The 23,729-nt window shown below is 40.1% G+C and overlaps 1 protein-coding gene across 2 annotated transcripts in view; it reads left to right on the plus strand.

The window, feature by feature from the left end:
* Positions 1-23,729, plus strand: part of EPG5 (ectopic P-granules autophagy protein 5 homolog) — a 129,113-nt gene that overhangs the window by 72,281 nt on the left and 33,103 nt on the right. For both annotated transcript variants that reach the window (XM_029230514.1, XM_029230505.1), the window contains exons 27-31: positions 593-755; positions 8,814-8,956; positions 10,367-10,523; positions 19,935-20,129; positions 21,141-21,354. In XM_029230514.1, coding sequence (XP_029086347.1) covers positions 593-755; positions 8,814-8,956; positions 10,367-10,523; positions 19,935-20,129; positions 21,141-21,354 — 872 coding nt within the window. The remainder of the gene's footprint in view (positions 1-592; positions 756-8,813; positions 8,957-10,366; positions 10,524-19,934; positions 20,130-21,140; positions 21,355-23,729) is intronic.

The raw sequence follows: 23,729 nt of genomic DNA on the forward strand, positions 1-23,729 counted from the left end.
AAGAGTTTATCTTTGCAAAGCCCATGGGAATCAATCTCTTATTGGCCCTTTATCCCTTGGTTGTCTTTGGTTTAGTCGTGTATCATATGTGTGTTGTTTGCACATGCAACACACAGGCCTCCTGCACACCACCGTAGTAATCAATACAGTTAAAACAGTGTTGACACCCATGTAAACAACTAGCTTTTCATGTCTTCCACATCTCAGTTTGAGTTGCTAATATCTAAGAAGTCACTGGTACTTACAAATAAGGTACCCCTTTAGGATGATTAAATCAGGATGGAATTCTCATTTGTTCTTCTGCATTTAAGGGTTCATTTAAAAAAACGTTGATATAACACAGATTCTAAATGGAGCTTTGTTTCTGGCTAAAAACTTGTCTTACTTTTCCTTCCTTTTTTAACTCTCTGACTGCCAGGGAGAGGGTTTGGGTGAGTCTTGGCACACACACCTTTGGTTTTTTGTTACTATGGAATTCTTGTGCCTTATCGTTCTCTAATGCAGGCTGGGGGTGACTGGAAGCCTTTATCACTTATCATAAAATCTTTCCTAAGACTTTTTTTTTTTCTAACCTACCGATGATGTTTTTCAGAACTGCAGCTCTTCGGGAATCTCAGCAGGTTGTGCTGGACAGTGAGCTGTTGGACACAATGCCCAAGCAGTATGTTAATCGAGAAGAACAGACCACACTGCATTTGGAGTGTAGAGGCAGTAGTGGCAAGAAGTGCCAAGGAGCTGGAGTTGTGACAGTTCAGGTAAGATTAAGTGTCTTCATAATTCAGAGAGTTTCGTTTGAGTCCCTAATATTGGCGTATCATTGAGAAAGACTGAAAGAAGTATTTAGTACGTCATCCATGTCCCAAAACATTTAATAGTTCTGGGGAGAGTGAAGATACACACAGAGCTAATCACTTATTTCCGTAAGTGCCGATGAGTCTTATAAGACAGATAGTCAGATAGAAATGGAAAGAAAAGGGGAATAATTGAGATGATTCTTGGAGAGAGGGGCTCAAACTAGTGTTAAAAGATTTTGGTGATGATACTTTGGATTCAGTTAGAAGGAATGTGGGAATGGGGTCACCATGACTTCACCTAGGGGTCAGTGGCTCAATCGATCTGTTTCAGTTGTTTTTTTTTGGGGGGGGGCGGTGATTCATGTTGGAAAGGTTAGAACTCACATTGGAAAAGATCATCATGTGGGGGCTCTGGCTGAATGCTGTGGGTAGTGGGGAGCCACTGAAGACAGAGGTGGGAGGCACATGTGAAAAGCAGATCAGTTGGGTGGAGCTTGCCAACAGGCCAAAGTTGGGTCTATGACATCGAAAGGACTTCAGAATGGAAGGTTAGCCTTAGCCAGTGTGTCATAGCACTCACTTTATGCCAGGTAGAGTCTAAACACTTTACAGAACTTGTCTTATCCTCACCACAATACTATAAGGTGGGTATCTTTATTGTCTGTATTGTCCAGATGAAGAAATAGAGGCATAGAGAGGTTAAGTTACATATCCGAGGTGACGCTGCCAGTGAGTGGCAAAACCAGGAAGGCCCAGGCATTCCAGCTGCAGAGTGCATGCTCCTTAGTCACTGCATGGTACTCTTTCTGCAAGAGAATTCAGTATTCTGTGAGCTGGGAAAGAAATGGTTGGAGACAGGCGCTACCTGTTCCTTGACTACACTTGCACAAAAATAGCTTCTCTTTTTGCTAGCTTTTACAAATTGGGGTATTTATCTTACTGACTCTTGGTTGTCTTTCAAAATTTTCCCTTCTTTTTGTGCCGGTCCGTATTTTAACACTTCTGATGTATTTTTCATCAGTCTTTTCTAGGAGACTGTTTTCTTAAAATGTCTTCTTTGAAATAATTTTTTATACTCATATTTTTTATTACATTCAAATTTCATTTCTAATTTTTTTCAGCATAGTTGTATGCGTCTATTAAGAAATTTGGCCTGGAATGTGAGATTCCTAAATACTGAGATAGTATCTTTGGCCGGGTACCTTATGAAGTTAATTTTCTTTTGGTGTGTTTTTATTCCCCCAGTTGCTAATGCTTTAGCAAGACTAAGGTAGAGGTATTTAAGAAGGATCACTTGCTAAAATAATAAAACAGGAAGAAAAGTTTGCCAGCTGAGGGTGGAGTTTGAGTTGGTGGGAAAAAGGCTGAAAATGTATCTAGTTATAATAAAAAAGGGACATTTTATTACCAATCTGTGTTTTTACAAATATCGTATTTTTCCATATTTTGAAATTACATATCTTTGTCAGGCTGTTAATTCTATATAGAGAAGGGAATTCTCCTAAAATGCATTTTTTAAGTGACTACTGAGATAAGTACAAAGAAATGTCTTTCCAATTCTGGCTAATAGCTTACTGTTTGAAGAGTTGTAAATATTTGCTGTCCCAGCCAAAGAACAGGTCTGATTGCTTGACCTCCTATTAAATTGCAGGGTCTTGCAGTGGAAAATACCACTAGGCAGACCTGGGAGCTTTAACTCTAAGCCTACCAGTGACCTGTCTTTTTTCCTTTTCAGAAAAAGGGATCATAGTCTTGATTTATCTGAACCCTTGAATTCAAATTTCTTTTATAACCTTTAGTTCGTTAATTCTGAAATAAAAAGGTACACCTTTCTAAAATACCTTCAAAATAATTTTGATTATTATTTTGAGGAGGGAGATCAGAAAGAAGATGATCTATGATAGGGATTAAAATGAATATGCCTTAGATTTTGCTTTTACAGACAACACAAAAAATACTTTTCAAAAGAAAAATTGGTAGATGTTAAGATTGCTTGAAGAAAGAAGTAAAAAAACAAGAAAGGACACACAGCAAAAAAAGAGGAGATTTTATAGAAGCTTAAAGAATTTGAAAAATAGCTGTGTTTTGTGGCCATAACCTCATTAGAAATATCCAAGTTTTCTTAAAGCACATTTTAATTTTCTGCTGGCCTTACTTGTTGCCCAGTGCCCTGACTTTCAGTTTAGGATGTCCCGTCATTTGGAAAATCCAGAAGCTTGGGAACTCCCACTGATGGCTCCTAGAAGTATCAGTATCAACAGTACTACTCCAGCCATTATTTTGCCTAATGATGCAGATGTGCCAGGGGAATTAAAAATGTAAAGACAGCAAGCAACTTTCGTAGTCTGAGACTTAACTAGGATTTCTTTGGAAAATTATACAGTAATTGCGAATTCCAGCTGTCCTGGGCAGTATTTACTGGTTGATACTTCTAGGAACTGAAGATAGAATTTTTTTTTGCTACTCACTAATGGCTAAGAGCAAAGTGGAGGAAAGTTAAAACTCTAGCTACCATGAAGCTTGGGCTTATCTAAGCAAGTCAGTTAGGTTTGCTCTGATTTATTTATTTATTTATTTATTTATTTTGCGGTACGCGGGCGTCTCACTGTTGTGGCCTCTCCCGTTGCGGAGCACAGGCTCCGGACGCGCAGGCTCAGCGGCCATGGCTCACGGGCCTAGCCGCTCCGTGGCATGTGGGATCTTCCCGGACCGGGGCACGAACCCGTGTCCCCTGCATCGTCAGGCGGACTCTCAACCACTGCACCACCAGGGAAGCCCCTGCTCTGATTTTTTGTTAAAGATTGTACTTGAGTCTAATGCTGTCCATTACACAAATGGATGACTTTAGTTTGTAGGAAGAGAGGTGTTTGTCAGGGGTAGGGAAGGTGAGTTCTGAGTGTTTATGGCTCATCAAGAAACTGTCACTGGGAGACAGTATTCCTGAAGAAGGTAGATTGTGTTATTCTTACAATGTAAAACTGTAGCCCCTCTATATACAGGTGTCCAGTGACCACCTCATGGTTGTGATTAGTAGTGTTGATCCTGTTTGACATCATTCTATCATCTGGTGATGCTGAACATCATGAGGCCTCTTCTAGATTCCTCAGATCTCCAGCCACTTCTCAGTTTCCTCCAGGGTTCCTCAACGCTTGGATTGCTGGTTGTGCTTGGTTCTACTCCTGATTCCCTTCTTCACTGTGATGCCAGCTGCTTTTGCCTTTTGTCTGTGCTGGAGTTCTTAATCTGGGGTTTGTGAAGGGTCTTTAGTGGGCCAGAGAAGACCCTGAAAGTGTATAGAATTTTTTTTTTCCTGGAGAGTTCATAGATTCAGTCAATCCTCAACAGTCCATGACCCCCGAAGGGTCAGTCCATATGTTGATGACTCCTGTTCTGTTTGTCTAGTCCAGAATTCTCTCTTGAGTCCCAGGTCTAGACTTCTTGCTTACTTAACATTCTATGAATGTCCCATAGATACCTCAAACTCCGTAGGTCCTAAACTAATCTCATCTTTACCTGTCAAACCTGTTTTTTTCTGTAATTCCACTTACCTGGGCTCCCAAGATGGAGACCGAGGCATCAGTATCCACATTCCCCCCACCCCGTCCCCCCATACTTCCTATCTAGTCGCTTTCCAAGTCATACTCGTTCTGCCTTTGAAATGGCTTTAAATGTATGCCTTTCTCTGTTTGTATTGCCATTGCCCTATGGTCGGCGCACATCACTTCTCCCCTGAACTAATACAGCAGCCTTCCTGTCCATAGTCTTTCTATCTAGTTCATTTTCCACCATTCATCTTTTTAAATACAAATCTGATCACATTTCCGGGCTAAAAACCCACGTTGGTTCTCTAGTGTCTAAAAGGAGTATGTCTTTTTGGACCCTCCATAATCTGTTCTTAATCTTTCTCTAGCAACATCATTTACCCTCTCTCCCACTCCCCAAACCTTCTATTTTCTAGCAATTTAGACCTTTTCTGTTCTGCAAACATGACATGCCTATTCTTAGCATATGCTGTTATTTGTTCTCCCCCACTCATTTCTGAGCTTCTGCTCATCCCTTCATTCCTTGGTTCAGGCAGCATCTTTTCTTGAGGTCTTTCTTGACTCCTCTAGTCAAACTGAGATATTCCCTCCTCTTATCACAGCTTGAGCATAAATGCTGTTGTAGTTACCTGCTGTTTTTCCTACCAGACTGTAACCTCTTTGGGAATAGAGCTCCTGTCCTTATTCATCTGTATTACCAGTAGCACCTAGAATGGCTCTTGGCACGTGATAGGTACCCTTTAACACCCCTGAATCAGTCATTGAGAGCCACAAGCACACGACTTGTTAGACTGCATTACAGCTTGTTTTGTGTTATGATTACTTCTGTAGCCTTTAACAGATTTTGAGTTACCTGAGGGCCAGGATCTTGTCTTTCTCATGTTTATGTTGTCAGTGCTTCACACAGTCAGTGTCACAAAATGGATGTGTTTGAAGGAATGAACGATGGATACATACTCTTCATAATAATCTCCCTGAAGATATTCTCTGGCTGTGGAAGACATGGAAGTTGGAACTTTTTCCTACTAGAAATTGGCAGTCATTTTTGATCCTGCTTACCTTTGGCCAATTTAATGCTTAATTGGCCAGTTTAATGCTTTCCATACAAAATCCTGACTTAAATACCACACACTGCTCCACTTACCTTTTTACTCTAATACAAGTGTCTCCTGGGCATTCGATCTTGGAAAGTGGTAAGGCTGGTCATACTTCAGTGCACTACCTTATTTCTCAGCCCTGTTCAGAGTATTTCTTATCCCTTGCTTGGGCACTCTCACATTCCAGGTAATCTGCTAGGGGCTTTGCTTACGTTTTTCACTTAGCTTCACAGAATGAGGAAGAGAAAGCAGGTTCAGAGAGACTCAGAGACTTATCAAACTCACACAGCTATTAAGTGGCTCAGTTGGAATTCAAGCCCGCATCTATTTAAATTCAAGAGTTGTGCTTTTCCATTCAATATTGGGAAATGGCCAGGCCATTTCCTTTGGCTCTTTCAGCTCTGATTTTTGAAAACTAGCTGATCATGACAGTCAAATCTCATTTGAATTAACATGTGTACCCCTTTCTTTCTGAGTTAGTGTGATAGGAGTGCTTCTTTTTCAGTGATTAGAGAACTCCTGGATTGGATGAATTTTTAAAATCAACTTCATGGAAAATAATTTTATATTTCAAGTGCGAATTTTAAGTTCTAAAATTAAAACATGTTAAGCGTATTTTAAATATAAATTTCAATGGCTCTTTTGTAAAGATTTCAGATTATATCATGAAAATATCTTATTGCTTAGTAGAATTTTTCTGTGAGGGAAAGCCCTGGAAATTTCCAGCCATCTGCAAATGTTTGAACTATGTATAGCTTGTTTGGGGTATACAAAAGCCAAAGATATTTTCTGGGAAGTGAGACGTGCCTCTTCTGTGGTCGCCTCTCCTAACAGAAGCCTCGAATAATTTGGTGATATTCCCTGAGGATATGGGGTGATTTATAATAGGGTTCCTTTTGTTGTTCTTTGGTATTGTGGGGCATGTTTGCTGGACCCAGGACTGATTTATTATCATGTGAAAAATTGCTCATTTCTAGAAATGAAAGATGGAAAAGACCCCCTGAGGGCCTCACATTATTTTAACAACTTACTGAAGCACATGCTTTGTGAAACTTGTGTATTTCTTTGTCTACTTATAGTGACTCAAGGGGACGGGCTTCCAGCACGCTGCTTTGTTCTATTGTCTACAGCTTCTTGTAATTATGAGCCGTTAGTCATTCAATCTCTCTCACCTCCCCTCTAGTAAGAAAAGAAAACTTTTAACAGTGGTAGGAAACAAAAATAAGTAGACTAGGAAATTATGATAATATTGGTTTTTTTTGTGAGAAAGTTTAAACTTTCCTAAACTAGTTGATTTTCTTTTATTCTTCAGCATCAGCAGTTTCTACAACATGGGGTAGCAGTTTTAAAGTTCAAGTTACAAAGTGATTTTAGTCTTGTCTCTCTGCGTTTCCCAGTCAAGTGAGCCTCTCTTTTTTACTACCCATTGTCTTTCCACTTCCCTTCATTCTTACTGTCTTCCTTCCTCCTCTCAGATTCTTTCTTTTCCTCTCTTTGATGCTTTCTCTCCAGGTCAGCCAAGGGCTGTGACTCTCAAAGACCCAGTTTAACTGTACTTGGTGACATATTGGGCAAAAAAGCTGACTGCACATACTCCTGATCACATTTTGGGCTATTAAACATTGGCCTGTTATTTGAAAGATTTGAAATAAAATATTTGTATTGATTCATTATGTGGTTTAATGGAAGTAATTTACTTTTTAAAATCTTTTGTTTCTCCAGTAGTAAAAATTGAAGTAATTGTTAACATTATATGCTCTTGGATATTCACTTTTATGCCATTTTTTAAAAAAATTAAATAATACTTTATTGCGAAAAAATGCTAAGCATCTTTTATGCCTTTTGATTCATAGTAACAGCCTATTTTTTCTGTAAAACAAGAAGTTTTATAAAGATTTTTAACACAACATTGGTGAGTTTTGTGGAAGAAACTTATTATCATGATCATAAAAGTAGGGGCTCAACATGCCATCTATCATAGTTGTGCTGCACTGGGCCGCTGTGTAAAGCAAAACAAGCAGGACCATTGCCCTTCATGAGCTTTTGATCTGGAATTTACGAAAATAATTCTGGCAGGGATATAAGGGATTCATTTGAGCAAGTTTGTGAATTAAGTAATTACATTATTTATAAACAAAGGATACCTGTAATCACTGCAGTGGTGGCTGAGGCCTGGGTTTGGACAGGTGCATATAAAGGAAAATGTAGACTCTACTGCTCACCCAAGTGATTGGGGAAGACTATGTGATGAGAATGTAGGATTTAAAATTCCTGCTTTCTAAATGGTCTGGTCTCTTCAGCATTTCCTGCCATGCCTGCAAGATAAGTCCAAATTCCCTAACCTGCATTAAAGGTATCTCTAAGACAGGCCCCTCTGCTCCCCAGTCTGATTGCACTGCCCTCTTCAGCCCTGACCCCCTACTTGGTTGAGCTCTTCTTGGCTGTCCCTCTGTCCTGTCTCCCACAACTGCTACATTGTGTTGCAACCTGGGCCTAGGATGTTCTCTGTATCTGTCCACAGGCAAAAAAGGACATTAAAAATGTACATACAAAGCAGTTATCATATAGGTCACCATCAATTAATTAGAGAAAGGAATATTAACAACTCCCTCAAATAGGAAAGACATAATCTTAAATAAAGTATAGTTTTAAAAAAATTGAAATAAATTTAGTTTTTTTTTTTTTAAAGCTCAATAAATTCTTCTTATGTTTCACATCTTTACTGAGAACCAATACAAATTTTATCGAAGACCGGCTTTTAGGAACCACTGAATTAGTTGTGCTTTCCTAGGCACGCAACTGGTGTGGGCACTCCTTGTATTTTATCTTATTTTTGGTGTTTCTTTTATAAGTATATATCTTTTCTTCCTTTCAAAATGGCAGTTGTTTTATTAAAAGATTTGTGTCATCCTCTTTTTATGTTTGGTGCAGATGAAACGTGCAGCCACAGTGTCTTGAGTCAAATTATATGTGCTTCTGGATTGGGAGAACAGAGAGGGGTTATGGTTATGGGGAGGGATGGCCAACAGAGGGGGGCTTGATGTGCTTCAAGAGAAGCCCCAGTGGTGGAAGACACTGAGTTTATTTTTGATCAGAATTGGAGCATTGAAGCATGAGTGACGTAGAACATAGCCTACAAAAGGATCTGAACCAGCAATGAACTAATTCAAGTTTGATTCTTCATGAAAAGCCTGAGATTCTCGTATAGGTTTTTGACGGTTTTTTCCCCATCCTTCTCAGGTTCAGCTGAGAGTTTTGAGTTACAATATTAGTTGTAATAATATTCTCTTTATCGAATACCCAAGATATTTTTAATAAAATATCTGCTCTAGAAAGCTGTAGGGGCAAATAAGTCTGTTGACCACTTTAACTTTTGTTAGTTTGAAGGTTTGCATAAGAATGAAGCAATAAGCCAACAGCTTCATGTTTTGCGAAAAGAAGTGAAGCATTTGCAAGCAGAAGCTGCTAAACCACCATCACTTAATATTGTGGAAGCCGCTGTGCATGCCGAAAACTTGATTACGTAAGTTTTGAGGGCATTATAATTTAAAATACTATTTGTTATTAGTGACAGTAATCATACATGCTGCTATACCCACCAGTCACCCACTAATTAGTACTGGGATCAGCAGCCTTTGGGCCAAATCTGACCTGCCATCTATTTTTTTTTTTTTTTTTTTTGCGGTACGCGGGCCTCTCACCGTTGTGGCCTCTCCCGTTGCGGAGCACAGGCTCCGGACGCGCAGGCTCAGCGGCCATGGCTCACGGGCCCAGCCACTCCACAGCATGTGGGATCCTCCCGGACCGGGGCACGAACCCGCATCCCCTGCACTGCCAGGCGGACTCCCAACCACTGCGCCATCAGGGAAGCCCTGCCATCTATTTTTATAAGGAAAGTTTTATTGTGACATAGCCATGCCCATTTATTTACTTAATGTGTATGGCTTTTATGCTACAATGGCAGAATTGAGTGTAGTGACAATTTATAGCCCATAAAGCATAAAATATTTATTATCTGGCCCTTTGTAGAATAATTTTGCTGACCCTTGAATTAGGAGGTGATACATCACATTAGAATTCAATCACGGAGAGATGTAGTGCTTAAGTTTTATATTAAAGTCACATTTACCCAGGAAGTCATCATTGTCCATTCAGATTATTGAGCAAAGTAGGCAGTGGAATTGCTCAGGGGAACTAGGGCTCTCAGGTGTAGTTGCCAACCTGCATTTGACCATTGTGGTTTCTCTTAGAGCTCTCCTTTTTCTTCCCAAAGCCACCAGGACATTACCTGGGAAAGGGGAGGTTGACTCTGCCTTTTACTGCAGAGGTGACTGCACGTTCTAGTACCAGCAGCTAATCCCCCAGTAGATTAGGATGGTAGTGTGGACAGGGGAATTGAGACCTTTTGTGGGTTGGATTGGGGCTGGGGGTCTGGGAAGGAGGAGAAGATAAGGTGAACAAGAGGTTGATGTTTCTTTTACTAGGAAAGAAACTCAAAACAGAGTGAGAATTAGAAGAGATATCTTTTACTCTAGGATCTTATTCTATACAAAAATCTTTTTCTTCAACCTAAGTCAGTATTTTGGATATTAAAATTTAGGGAAATCAAGGTTCTTGTGTTTAAAAATATGTATTTATATTATAATACATGAAATTGAGTAATAAATTATGAATTACATACACTTATGAAAATATTTAATGTTAATAAAGGCTGAGTTTTTTCCCCCCAGGAGGACATAAAATCACTTCTGTGTATTGAAAAGTTATTGGGTCAAGTTAGAAGCTGTCCCGTGAAATATTTCTAAAGTGGCATTCATATGGGGCTCTGAGGACTCTTAAGAATACTGCCTGAGAAATGTAGAGTATCAGGGAAATACTGTGGGTCTGGATTCTCTTACTGTAGACCAATAGCCTTACCTATATTTTCCCACAGGTCCTTAGTGAATGCCTACCAGTCACACCCCACCCCTGGGGTTCAGAAGGTTGGCATCAGCCTCTTCTTTACTGTTGTGGATTACGTCAGCGATGAGACCCAGCGTCATCCTCCCACAAGGCAGTTCTTTACTTCATGCATTGAGATCTTGGGACAGGTAAGGTTATCCTGTGTTTTTAGCCTTATTTACATATGATGAGTCCCTACAGTGTCCTCATTAGATATAGGCATGGTTGACTCCAAACTTATATTATAGGTTCAGAGTCTTACCTAAGTCAGGAGCCCCTTTGAATTGTTGACTTCTCAAGATGTCGTTAGAATTGTTGGTATGGAATTCTGCTTTTCATACAAGAGATATTAAATTATTAATATATGTAAGTCTCTGGGGAGACATCAGATTCTATCTTATGCTGTTTCTGGTAACAGTGGTATTACCAAAGCTCTTTATTGTTTATAAAATTCTTTTTGATTCATTATTTTATTTCACCCTCACAGTGACTCTGTGTGATTGATAGCATTCCCATCTTAAAGATGAGAAAACTGGTCTCTAAAAGATTAAGTGACTTGCCTAAGGAGTACAGCTGGTGAGTGCTGGAGCTGAGAGTGACCCCAGGTCTTCTGACTCAACATTCCGTGCTTGCTCCACCTGTCCATTGCTGCCTCCCAGTTGCTAGTCACCATTTATTTACTTATTTGACTTACTGTTAAATATATGGATATTTAACAAGGGCAAGGGCATTGTATCCATGCAGATTATGAAGTGTGTCATAAAAGCAAGAAATGCCACTTGCTGGAAAACATATAAATACTAATTAATCATGTACTCTCACCCAAATTCAATTAAATAAGTACCTATTTATTGGATACTTTTAGGGAGGTGATACTGAGCAGATATTAAAATAGATGTTTTAGAATAGATTTTTGCCTGATTATAAAATTGTTGAGTGCTTATTGTAAGCAATACTGACAGCATAAAAAGTATAAAGAGGGGGCGGAGTCAAGATGGTGTTCTAGGAGGATGTGGAATTTGCGTCTCCTTACAACTAGGGCACCTACCAGGCACCAGAGGGGGACCATGGACACCTAAGGGGATGGGAGGAACCCCCAGTGACTGGGTAGGACATGGGACGTGGGGGGGAGTGCAGGGGGAGGAGAAGTGGAGGTGGGACGGGAGTGGTGTCCCTGAGGGGTGGCTGGGGGAGGGGAAAGGGGGGAATTGGGGAATGATTGGGAGGGCAGAGGATCCAAAGGGAGCGTGGCCAGGTTTTCCCTGCCCACTTAGGTCCCCAGGAACCTGATGAGATCCCGGGCCTGATCTTCTGCTCACCTAGGCCCCCTCCAGCCACGCGGGTCCTGAGGGAGTGAGAGGGAGGGAAGGGGGAGCAAAAGTAAAGGCCAGACCTCCGGGACCGGCATCCCTGAGGGGTGACTGGGGGAGGGGAGGAGTTCCTACACCCAGTGGGACCCACCCACGGTTAGGGGTCCAGTGGCGATGGGGGCCACCCTGGGGGAGATGGTGGGGGAGGGGCATGAAGGAATGGAAGGGAACGGGGCCAGCGCTTTCCCTGTCCACTTAGGCACCGGGAAGCCTGTTGGGCTCCCGGGCCTAATCCTCTTGCCCTCCGAGCCTCCCTCCTGCTGTGCAGAGCCCAAGCCCCGCCCCTACACCCCCACCCTGGACCCCACCTCTACACTCGGAGAAACCCTTCAACGCTCTGGGCCTAAAATCCACCCACACACCCTCACCCAGGGCCCCACCTACAAACCCTGGAACTCCACACTCCACAGGCCCTCCTTTTCACGTGCTGCCTCTCCCCTTCTGCGCAGGTCCTGAGCAGAGGCCCCGCCCCACGCTTGAATGTCGCCCCACCTAGGCCCCACCCCCAAGGCCTTTTCTGGCTGCTTGGATCCTGAGCCTAGGCCCCGCCCCATGCTCAAACGTCACGTCCCACCTGCCTAGGTCCCGCCCCACCCTAAACCCCACCCCTGCCTAAATTCCACCCCGCCTAAACTCTGCCCCCATAGCCAAGGCTTTTTTTTTTTTTCTTTTCCTTTTTTCCTCTTTTAGATTGGGGTTCTGTTGATTCTTTTATATTCTTATTTTTCCTAATAAATCTTTCATTTTTGTATTTTTTCTTTTATCCTTTATACTTTGTTATTCTCTCCTTTGGCTTGTTTCCCACCTCCCCCCTGCCCCCGCCCTTCTTTTTTTTTTTAGTTTTTTTTTTATTTTACCTTGTTGCAGTTGTTTCAGTTATAGTTTTATTTTTCCTAATATAATTTTTGTCTTTCTAATTCTGTTTTGTTTTTGATTCTTTGATATTGTACTGCTCCTATTTTTCTTTTTTACTGCTCCACGAAGCTTGTGGGATCTTGGTTCCCAGGCTGGAGGTCAGGCCTGAGCTCCTGTGGTGGGAGCTCCAAGTCCAACCCACTGGACTAACAGAGAACCTCAGACCTCAGGGAATATCAGTCGGGGTGAGGCCTCATGGAGGTCCTCATCTCAGCACCAAGACCCAGCTCTATCCAACTGCCTGCAAACTCCAGTACTGGACGTCTCCGGCCAAACAGCCAATAAGACAGGAATACAGCACCACCCATCAAAAAAAAAAAAAAGAAACAACAAATAAATATGTTACAGACGAAGGAGCAGGGTAAAAACCTACAAGACCAAATAAATGAAGATGAAATAGGTAACCTACCTGAAAAAGAATTCAGAGTAATGATAGTAAAGGTGATCCAAAATCTTGGAAACAGAATGGAAAAAATATAAGAAACATTTAACAAGGACCTAGAAGAACTAAAGAGCAAACAATCAATGATGAACAACACAATTACTGAAGTTAAAAATACTCTAGAAGGAATCAATAACAGAATAACTGAGGCAGACGAACAGATAAGTGAGCTGGAAGATAAAATGGTGGAAATAACTGCCAGGGAACAGAATAAAGAAAAAAGAATGAAAAGAGTTGAGGACGGTCTCAGAGACCTCTGGGACAGCATCAAACGCACCAACATTCGAATTATAGGGGTCCCAGAAGAAGAAGAGAAAAAGAAAGGGTCTGAGAAAATATTTGAAGAGATTATAGTTGAAAATTTCCCTAACATGGGAAAGGAAATAGTCAATGAAGTCCAGGAAGCACAGAGTCCCATACAGGATAAACCCAAAGAGAAACACACCGAGACACGTATTAATCAAACTATCAAAAATTAAATACAAAGAAAAAATATTAAAAGCAGCAAGGGAAGAGCAACAAATAACATACAAGGGAATCCCCATAAGGTTAACAGCAGATCTTTCAGCAGAAACTCTGCAAGCAAGAAGGGAGTGGCAGGACATATTTAAAGTGATGAAAGGGAAAAACCTACAACCAAGATTACTCCACCCAGCAAGGATCTCATTCAGATTTGATGGAGAAATTAAAACCTTTACAGATAAGCAAAAGCTAAGAGAATTCAGCACCACCAAACCAGCTTTACAACAAATGCTAAAGGAACTTTTCTAGGCAAGAAACACAAGAGAAAGAAAAGACCTACAAAAACAAACCCAAAACAATTAAGAAAATGGTAATAGGAACATACATATCGCTAATTACCTTAAATGTAAGTGGATTAAATGCTCCAACCAAAAGACATAGACTGTATGAATGGATACAAAAGCAAGACCTGTAGATATGCTGTCTACAAGAGACCCACTTCAGACCTAGGGACACATACAGACTGAAAGTGAGGGGATGGAAAAAGATATTCCATGCAAATGGAAATCAAAAGAAAGCTGAGTAGCAATTCTCATATCAGGCCAAACAGACTTTAAAATAAAGACTATTACAAGAGACAAAGAAGGACATTACATAATGATCAAGGGATCAATTCAAGAAGAAGATATAACAATTGTAAATATTTATGCACCCAACATAGTAGCACCTCAATACATAAGGCAAATGCTAACAGCCGTAAGAGGGGAAATCAACAGTAACACAATCATAGTAGGGGACTTTAACACCCAACTTTCAGCAATGGACAGATCACCCAAAATGAAAATAAATAAGGAAACACAAGCTTGAAATGACACATTAAAGAAGATGGACTTAATTGATATTTATAGGACATTCCATCCAAAAACAAAAGAATACACTTTCTTCTCAAGTGCTCATGGAACGTTCTCCAGGATAGACCATATCTTGGGTCACAAATGAAGCCTTGGTAAATTTAATAAAATTGAAATCGTATCAGGTATCTTTTCTGACCACAATGCTCTGAAACTAGATATCAATTACAGGAAAAAAACTGTAAAAAATACAAACACAGGGAGGCTATACAATATGCTACTAAATAACCAAGCGATCACTGAAGAAATCAAAAAGGAAATCAAAAATTACCTAGAGACAAATGACAATGAAAACACGATGACCTAAAACCAATGGGATGCAGCAAAAGCAGTTCTAAGAGGGAAGTTTATAGCAATACAGTCGTACCTTGAGACACAAGAAAAATCTCAAACAACCTAACCTTACACCTAAAGAAATCAGAGAAAGAAGAACCAAAAAAACCCAAAGTTAGCAGAAGGAAAGAAATCATAAAGATCGGATCAGAAATACATGAAAAACAAATGAAGGAAACAATAGCAAAGATCAATAAAACTAAAAGCTGGTTCTTTGAGAAGATTAACAAAATTGATAAACTATTAGCCAGACTCATCAAGAAAAAAAGGGAGAAGACTCAAATCAGTAGAATTAGAAATGAAACAGGAGAAGTAACAACTGACACTGCAGAAATACAAAGGATCATGAGAGATTACTACAAGCAACTATCTGCCAATAAAATGGACAACCTGGAAGAAATGGACAAATTCTTAGAAAAGCACAACCTTCTGAGACTGAACCAGGAAGAAATAGAAAATATGAACAGACCAGTCACAAGCACTGAAATTGAAACTGTGATTAAAAATCTTCCAACAAACAAAAGTCCAGGACCAGATGGCTTCACAGACGAATTCTATCAAACATTTAGAGAAGATCTAACACCTATCCTTCTCAAACTCTTCCAAAATATAGCAGAAGGAGGAACACTCCCAAACTCATTCTATGAGGCCACCATCACCCTGATACCAAAACCAGACAAAGATGTCGCATAAAAGGAAAACTGCAGGGGCTTCCCGGTGGCGCAGTGGTTGAGAGTCCGCCTGCTGATGCAGGGGACGCGGGTTCGTGCCCTGGTCCGAGAGGATCCCACATGCCGCGGAGCAGCTGGGCCCGTGAGCCATGGCCACTGAGCCTGCACGTCCGGTGCTTGTGCTCCGCAATGGGAGAGGCTGCAACAGTGAGAGGCCCGCGTACCACAAAAAAAAAAAAAAAAAAAAGGAAAACTGCAGGCCAATATCTCTGAACATAGGTATAGAAATCCTCAACAAAATATTAGCAAACAGAATTCAACAGCACATTAAAAGGATCATACACCATGATCAAGTGGGGTTTATCCCAGTAATGCAAGGATTCTTCAATATATGCAAATCAATCAATGTGATACACCATATTAACAAATTGAAGGATAAAAACCATATAATAATCTCAATAGATGCAGGAAAAGCTTTTGACAAAATTCAACACCCATTTATGGTAAAAACTCTTCAGAAAGTAGACATAGAGGGAACCTAGCTCAACATAATAAAGACCATATAGGACAAACCCACAGCCAACATTTTTTTTTTTTTTTTTGCGGTATGTGGGCCTCTCACTGCTGTGGCCTCTCCCACTGCAGAGCACAGGCTCTGGACACGCAGGCTCAGTGGCCATGACTCACGGGCCCAGCTGCTCCGCGGCATGTGGGATCCTCCCGGACTGGGGCACGAACCCACGTCCCCTGCATCGGCAGGCGGTCTCTCAACCACTGCGCCACCAGGGAAGCCCCAACATCGTTCTTAATGGTGAAAAACTGAAACCATTTCCTCTAAGATCACGAACAAGACAAGGTTGCCCACTCTCACCATTATTATTCAACATAGTTTGGGAAGTGTTAGCCACAGCAATCAGAGAAGAAAAATAAATAAAAGAATCCAAATCAGAAAAGAAGTAAAGGTGTCACTGTTTGCAGATGACATGATACTTATACATAGAGAATCCTAAAGATGCTACCAGAAAACTGCTAGAGCTAATCAATGAATTTCGTAGAGTAGCAGGATACAAAATTAATGCACAGAAATCCCTTTGATTCCTATACACTGATGATGAAAAATCTGAAAGAGAAATTATGGAAACACTCCCATTTACCATTGCAACAAAAAGAATAAAATACCTAGGAATAAACCTAGCTAAGGAGACGAAAGACCTTTATGCAGAGAACTAACTATAAGACGCTGATGAAAGAAACTAAAGATGATACAAACAGTTGGAGAGATATACTATGTTCTTGAATTAGAAGAATCAACATTGTGAAAATGACTGTACTACCCAAAGCAATCTGCAGATTCAGTGCAATCCCTATCAAACTACCAATGGCATTTTTCACCGAACTACAACAAAAAATTTCACAATTTGTATGGAAACACAAAAGACCCCGAATAGCCAAAACAATCTTGAGAAAGAAAAATGGAGCTGGAGGAATCAGGCTCCCTGACTTCAGACTATAGTACAAAGCTACACTAATCAAGACAGTATGGTACTGGCACAAAAACAGAAATACAGATCAGTGGAACAGGATAGAAAGCCCAGAGATAAACCCACACACATACGGTCACCTTATTTTTGATAAAGGAGGCAAGAGTATACAATGGAGAAAAGACAGCCTCTTCAATAAGTGGTGTTGGGAAAACAGCTACATGTAAAAGAATGAAATTGGAAAACTTCCTAACACCATACACAAAAATAAACTCAAAATAGATTAAAGACCTAAATGTAAGGCCAGATACTATAAAACTCTTAGAGTAAAACATACGTAGGACACTCTATGACATAAATCACAGCAAGATCCTTTTTGACCCACCTCCTAGAGAAATGGAAATAAAAACAAAAATAAACAAATGGGACCTAATGAAACTTAAAAGCTTTTATGCAGCAAAGGAAACCATAAAAACGAAAAGACAACCCTTAGAATGGGAGAAAATATTTGCAAATGAAGCAACTGACAAAAAGGATTATCTCCAAAATATACATGCAGCTCAATATCAAAAAAAACAAACAACCCAATCCAAAAATGGGCAGAAGACCTAAATAGACATTTCTCCAAAGAAGATATACAGATTGCCAACAAACACATGAAAAGATGCTCAACATCACTAATCAGTAGAGAAATGCAAATCAAAACTACATTGAGGTATCACCTCACACCAGTTAGAATGGCCATCATCAAAAAATCTACAAACAGTAAATGCTGGAGAGGGTGTGGAGAAAAGGGAGCCCTCTTGTACTGTTGGTGGGAATGTAAATTGATACAGCCACTATGGAGAACAGTATAGAGGTTCCTTAAAAAGCTAAAAAGAGAACTACCATATGACCCAGCAATCCCACTACTGGGCATATACCCTGAGAAAACCATAATTCAAAAAGAGTCATGTGCCACAATGTTCATCGCAGCACTATTTACAGTAGCCGGCACATGGAAGCAACCTAAGTGTCCATCGACAGATGAATGGATAAAGAAGCTGTGGCCCATATATACAGTGGAATATTACTCAGCCATAAAAAGAAATGAAATTGAGTCATTTGTAGTGAGGTGGATGGACCTAGAGTCTGTCATACAGAGTAAAGTAAGTCAGAAAGAGAGAAACAAATACCATATGCTAACACATATAGAATCTAAAAAAAAAAAAAAGGTTCTGATGAATCTAAGGGCAGGACAGGAATAAAGACACAGGCATAGAGAATGGACTTGAGGACACGGGGAGGGGGAATAGTAAGCTGGGACAAAGTGAGAGAGTAGCATTGGCATATATACACTACCAAATGCAAAATAGATAGCTAGTGGAAAGCAGCTTCGTAGCACAGGGAGATCAGCTCTGTGCTTTGCGACCACCTAGAGGGGTGGGGTAGGGAGGGTGGGAGGGATTTGCAAGAGGGAGGACATATGGGGGTTTACATATGTATATAGCTGATTCACTTTGTTATACAGCAGAAACTATCACAACACTGTAAAGCAATTACACTTCAATAAAGATGTTAAAAAAAAGTATAAAGAAGAAAAATTTCTCACAATCCTCATCTCCTGGAGATATTGGTTACATAGCTAACATTTCATTATAGTTTGTCTTGTGTATCTATGTCTATTAGTTTATGTGTGTATATGTAAAAATACACAGTTAATAACTAGCACATGCTGTTTTATAACCTGCTTCTTTCATTCAAATGCATGTTTTAGACATTATTCTTGATAATAAATACAGACCTATATCATGGTATTTAATATATAGTGTTCCATGGTATAGGTATATTGTAATGTATTGAGCCAGTGCCCTCTGGATGAATATTTATGTAGGTTGGTTGTTTTGCTACAGTAAGCCTGAGCTAAATATTCTTACATATCTTTGTGAAATTATTGTGCTATTTTTCCTAGGATAATTTCCTAGAAGTATGATTGCTATGTCAAAAGGATTAGCTTTTGATGTATATTGTTATACTCTCCTCCTGGGAAGTTTGTACCTATTTACATTATAATAGCAGGGTTTGAGTTTATTATTCTCCATATTAGAACTAACATTAGGAATGATCATTCTTTATAAATCTTGCTAATCTAATAGGGGAAGTGGTACTTTGTGATTATTTTAAGTTGTATTTCTTTAAGTACTTGTTCAATTGCCTGACTTGTCAAATGATTATTGGCTGTTTAATAATTTTTGTGTGTGATTTTTCTGGTATTGTCCTTTGCATGTTTTCTGCTGGAGAGTTTCTTGTTTTGACAGAGCTCCTCAGAGTGCTAACCTGGTATCTGGAATGTGGTATAATTTTTCTCCTTTGTCATTTTTCTTTAATTTTATGATGCTTTTTGCCTTATTGAAGTAAAAATTTTATATATTCAAATCTATCAGTCTTGTCCTTTAATTATTTCTGCCTCTGGTCAAGCTTATCAAAGCTTTCCTGACTCTGAGGTTATTTAAATATTCACTTATATTCTAGTACTTTTAAACGTTAGAACCAAGTTACAAGAAGGTGAGGTTATCTTGAGTGTATATTAGTTATAAAAATTAGCTTTTGAAAAGTATTAAAAGCACATCTCAATAAAATGTGTAACCTAGAAGTTTTTTTTTCTTGACGTAATGCAGAATCACTTTGAATACTTAGCAGTCATGGTGGGTACATTGCAAATTTCCAGATTCAGATTATCCCAATATTTTAATCTTTTAAACATTTTCTTTGGTGTGTCCAAATGAAATGAATGGATTATCCAGAATATTTAATATCACTTACATTGGAAGTGACAGGTTTATCGATGTTGATTTTACATTTCTTTTGATTGTTTCTTATTCTTATTTAGAAAAAATTCTATTTGCCTTATGTACTATTCCTTAAAACTTGGGTGCTTAAGTAAAAGTTGGGGAGGGGAGAATATAGTGACATTTTCCCTTTTTAATTCTTTCAAGGTGTTTATAAGTGGCACTAAATCAGAATGCAGAAAAGTCCTTCAGACCATTCTGAAGAACAGAAGGCTCTGCTCTCTCTTGTCACCTTTCTTTACTCCCAACGCTACGCCTGCGGAGTTCATACAGCTGTATGAGAAAGTGGTGAAGTTTCTGAGTGAGGACAACAGTGATATGATTTTCATGCTGCTGACCAAGGTGAGCTGTCATTCAGTCCTGATGTTGTCATTGAAATGTAGATAATGCTGTTGTTTCCCAGCTCCCTTGGAGCTGTGTCTCCAGGTGGACTGGAGACTGACAGGCCGTTTTCTCATTTGATATCATCTTCAAATAGCATCCCAGAGCTGCTGCTTCTGGGGGCGCTGATTCTGTTATATAGGACAGTCTTACTCATGTAGTATAAAAAGGACCAGCTCCCAAACTCTCTTTAAAAACTTCATACAGTTTTGAAATATTCATAGTAATAATTTAGTACATCCTTCTTTTGAATGTATGCCTTAATTGTGTTTGATAATTGAGTTGTAATATGTCAGAGTCTCTCATATTTAGAATAAGCTCAATCTAAGCAAATTGCCTTTGTTTTATTCCTAATAGAATATTAACTCAGACCAAGGCAATGAATTTACTTAACCAGTTGAGAATTTCAGAGCCTTAGCTATTTTGCCTTCAGTTGTACTTCTCTGACATCTATGAGTCATAAAACCTGGGCATTTTTTAGGACCTGGAGACTGATCTCAGTTTGTAATGGGGGAGACCATGTTTTATAGTTTGGGATTCTGGAAGGTGATATCAATACTCTGAATTTTCACTAACTGATGCACTCTTTGAAACATGGCCATTAGATGGAGATAGTTCCATAAAGTGGCCGCTTGTTTGTGGCACTATGACCAGTGAAGAAGAACTACAAAGTTCTGATCCTTGTGTTGTAGGGAAAACTTACCAACAAGATTTTTAAATTGCAAAAAAGCATGCAGGGCTGAGAAAACTGCCTCTGCAATCCCAGAGACTGAAGTATAGATGGAGGCATAATGGTACCGTCAGTTACTGAACTGCCTAGATTCTTTTAAGTATATAAATTTTAGTTTCAATCTTTATAAAAAGCTAAATGCTAGGTAAGCTTTGACTTTCAAACTAAATTTGCACACAATTTGCTCTATTTCAATTAATTTTCTAGTATAAATAAAACTTCTTATTTCCTTTTCTTTTTAGTTCGATCTTAAGCAATGGTTAAACACCACTAAACCTCCTCTGTCTGATCGTACCAGGCTTCTGGAGTCCATTCATTTGGCACTTACTGCCTGGGGCCTTGAACCAGACGAAGATATTTTGATGCCATTTAATCTTTTCTGTAAGCACTGGACTTACCTTCTTCTCTACCAGTTCCCTGACCAGTACAGTGACATTCTGAGGCTGCTGATGCAAAGTAAGTGCCTTAATTGTGACTGATTAGATCACAGTGAATGTTTAATATGACATTTACCATTCTACGGATGTCATCCAAAAATGTAAAAATAATGCAAGCATGCAGGAGTTTAGAATCACTAATCTTCACCCAAAGTGCTCAATGAACAATGCCCAAAAGGTTGCTGTCTGTAAAAATGGTCAGTTATTGTCCTAAATGTCAGAATGGACCCTAATTGGGCAAGACAGCTCTTAGACATTGGGGTTGGAGTCGTGCACCCACCTGTCTACCTTGACTTTGCAGCTGTCCTGAACTGGGGTGGGGCTGCTTACCCTGGTGACTATAGATTTGGGAAGAGGAGGAAGTTGCTCCTTTACAGTATGCTTAATATGCCGGTTGGTTTCTCTATAATTCCAAAATGGTGGATAAATTTAGTCTTTTTCCCCCCTAATTTTTTGACTCTTGTTTTTTGCAAATGAATTTTATCCCTGTGTAATGATACGCTGTACTTATATTATCCAAGAGAAAGAAAGCAGCATTAAATTTTCCAAATTCCCACTGTTTCTGTCCCCCTCCTGCAGTTTTCCATCAGTGTTGGAGATCAGAGGAGAAATAAAGAGTGTAGGCTTTTTTATTTTTGAAATTTCACTAGGCAGGAATTTTATTGAAATTTGAAAAATGAGATAGTATTTACTTTTTTTCATGTAAACTTCATACTGTTTATAGATGTAATGCAAAACTAAATTTTGCTTTATGTCAAATCTTTGTGTTACATCATAGAAATAGTATAATGAATAAGTTAATGATCTTATGTATTGGACTACCTGAAGAATACTGAAATGTATGGTCTCATTTTCAAAGCACTACAAAACATTCATTGTTTCCTATAGAGGCAAGTTGCAGGGTACGTGGAGAATGGTGGTAGGGAAAGGTACTTGTATAATTTTTTTTTTTTTTTTTTGCGGTACGCGGGCCTCTCACCGTTGTGGCCTCTCCCGTTGCGGAGCACAGGCTACAGACGCGCAGCCTCAGCGGCCATGGCTCACGGGCCTAGCCGCTCTGCGGCATGTGGGATCTTCCCGGACTGGGGCACGAACCCGTGTCCCCTGCATCGGCAGGCGGACTCTCAACCACTGCGCCACCAGGGAAGCCCTACTTGTATAATTTTTAATGCATATTTGCATAGCTAAGTTTTGCCCTAAATTTTCAAAACTGGTTAAGCATATATTGTGGGGTTTTTCCCTGAAACCTTTTAAAGAGATTATAAATTGTTTATATAGGCAACCATTGACTTGGATTTCGCAGGAAAATTTTATTTCCCAGGAAAAGTAATTCAGTTACAGGCTTAAGAAAACACTACCATCTCTGTCAGATTCCATAACCTCCAGCCTCCTGGTTTCCATCCCTCCCTGGCCACCATATCGGTGTTCCCAGGGCTTCATCCTTTACTCGTCTGATTTGCCGTGGGTGAGCCCATTGCAGTTTTCCCTGGCTTCACTGACATCTTCTAGGCATGCATGACTCCACACCTGTAGCTGTGTTCTAGGCCTCTGCCCTAAGATCCAGACTGCAGTAGCTATTGGGACACAGACCCTTCACTGTCCCCTAGGTACCTCCCATCCACTAGTGCAGCTGACCTCATCATCCTTCCCCTTAGACCAGCCCCTATGAGCCACTGTTGTCCTAGTTGATCCTTGTGCCACCTCTGGGGGGAAAGGACCTGAGGGCGTATAATTCCTGTCCTCTGGGAAGTCAGTTTTGCAGGTAGCAGAGTGCTGGTTGGTAGTCTCTACTTTTGCATACTGTTTCTGTGTTGCTTTAGGTTTTGCCTGGTGTAGGAGTGGACTTTTAGGGGCGAGTAAGAGACTCCTTCTGAACAGAGCCTAGACTCTGCAGTTGCATTCTGCACCATGGGTCCTTTGTTGTCTCTCTCACATTGTCCAGCCAGGAAAATGGCACCTTTACCATTCCCCGGTCAGGGGGTGGTAGGTGGGAGTCCCCTCCCCACCCCCAGATTCCAGCTCAGATGGCTCGGCTGTGCTCACTACCAGTAGGGTTACCAAGAGTACGGAAAGTCAAGTGTCCGTGTGGACAGATCTTTCAATAGGTTCTCTTAACTTTGGTCTCTTCACCACAGATCTTTTTTTTTTTTTTTTTAACGTTTTTATTGGAGTATAATTGCTTTACAATGGTGTGTTGGTTTCTGCTTTATAACGAAGTGAATCAGTTATACATATACATATGTTCCCATATCTCTTCCCTCTTGCATCTCCCTCCCTCCCACCCTCCCTATCCCACCCCTCTAGGTGGTCACAAAGCACCGAGCTGATCTCCCTTTGCTATGTGACTGCTTCCCACTAGCTATCTATTTTACATTTGGTAGTGTATATATGACA

This window comes from Monodon monoceros, unplaced genomic scaffold (assembly GCF_005190385.1).
Source record: "Monodon monoceros isolate NGI ecotype Baffin Bay Population unplaced genomic scaffold, NGI_Narwhal_1 Super_Scaffold_1, whole genome shotgun sequence".
NCBI classification, from domain to species: Eukaryota; Metazoa; Chordata; class Mammalia; order Artiodactyla; family Monodontidae; genus Monodon; species Monodon monoceros.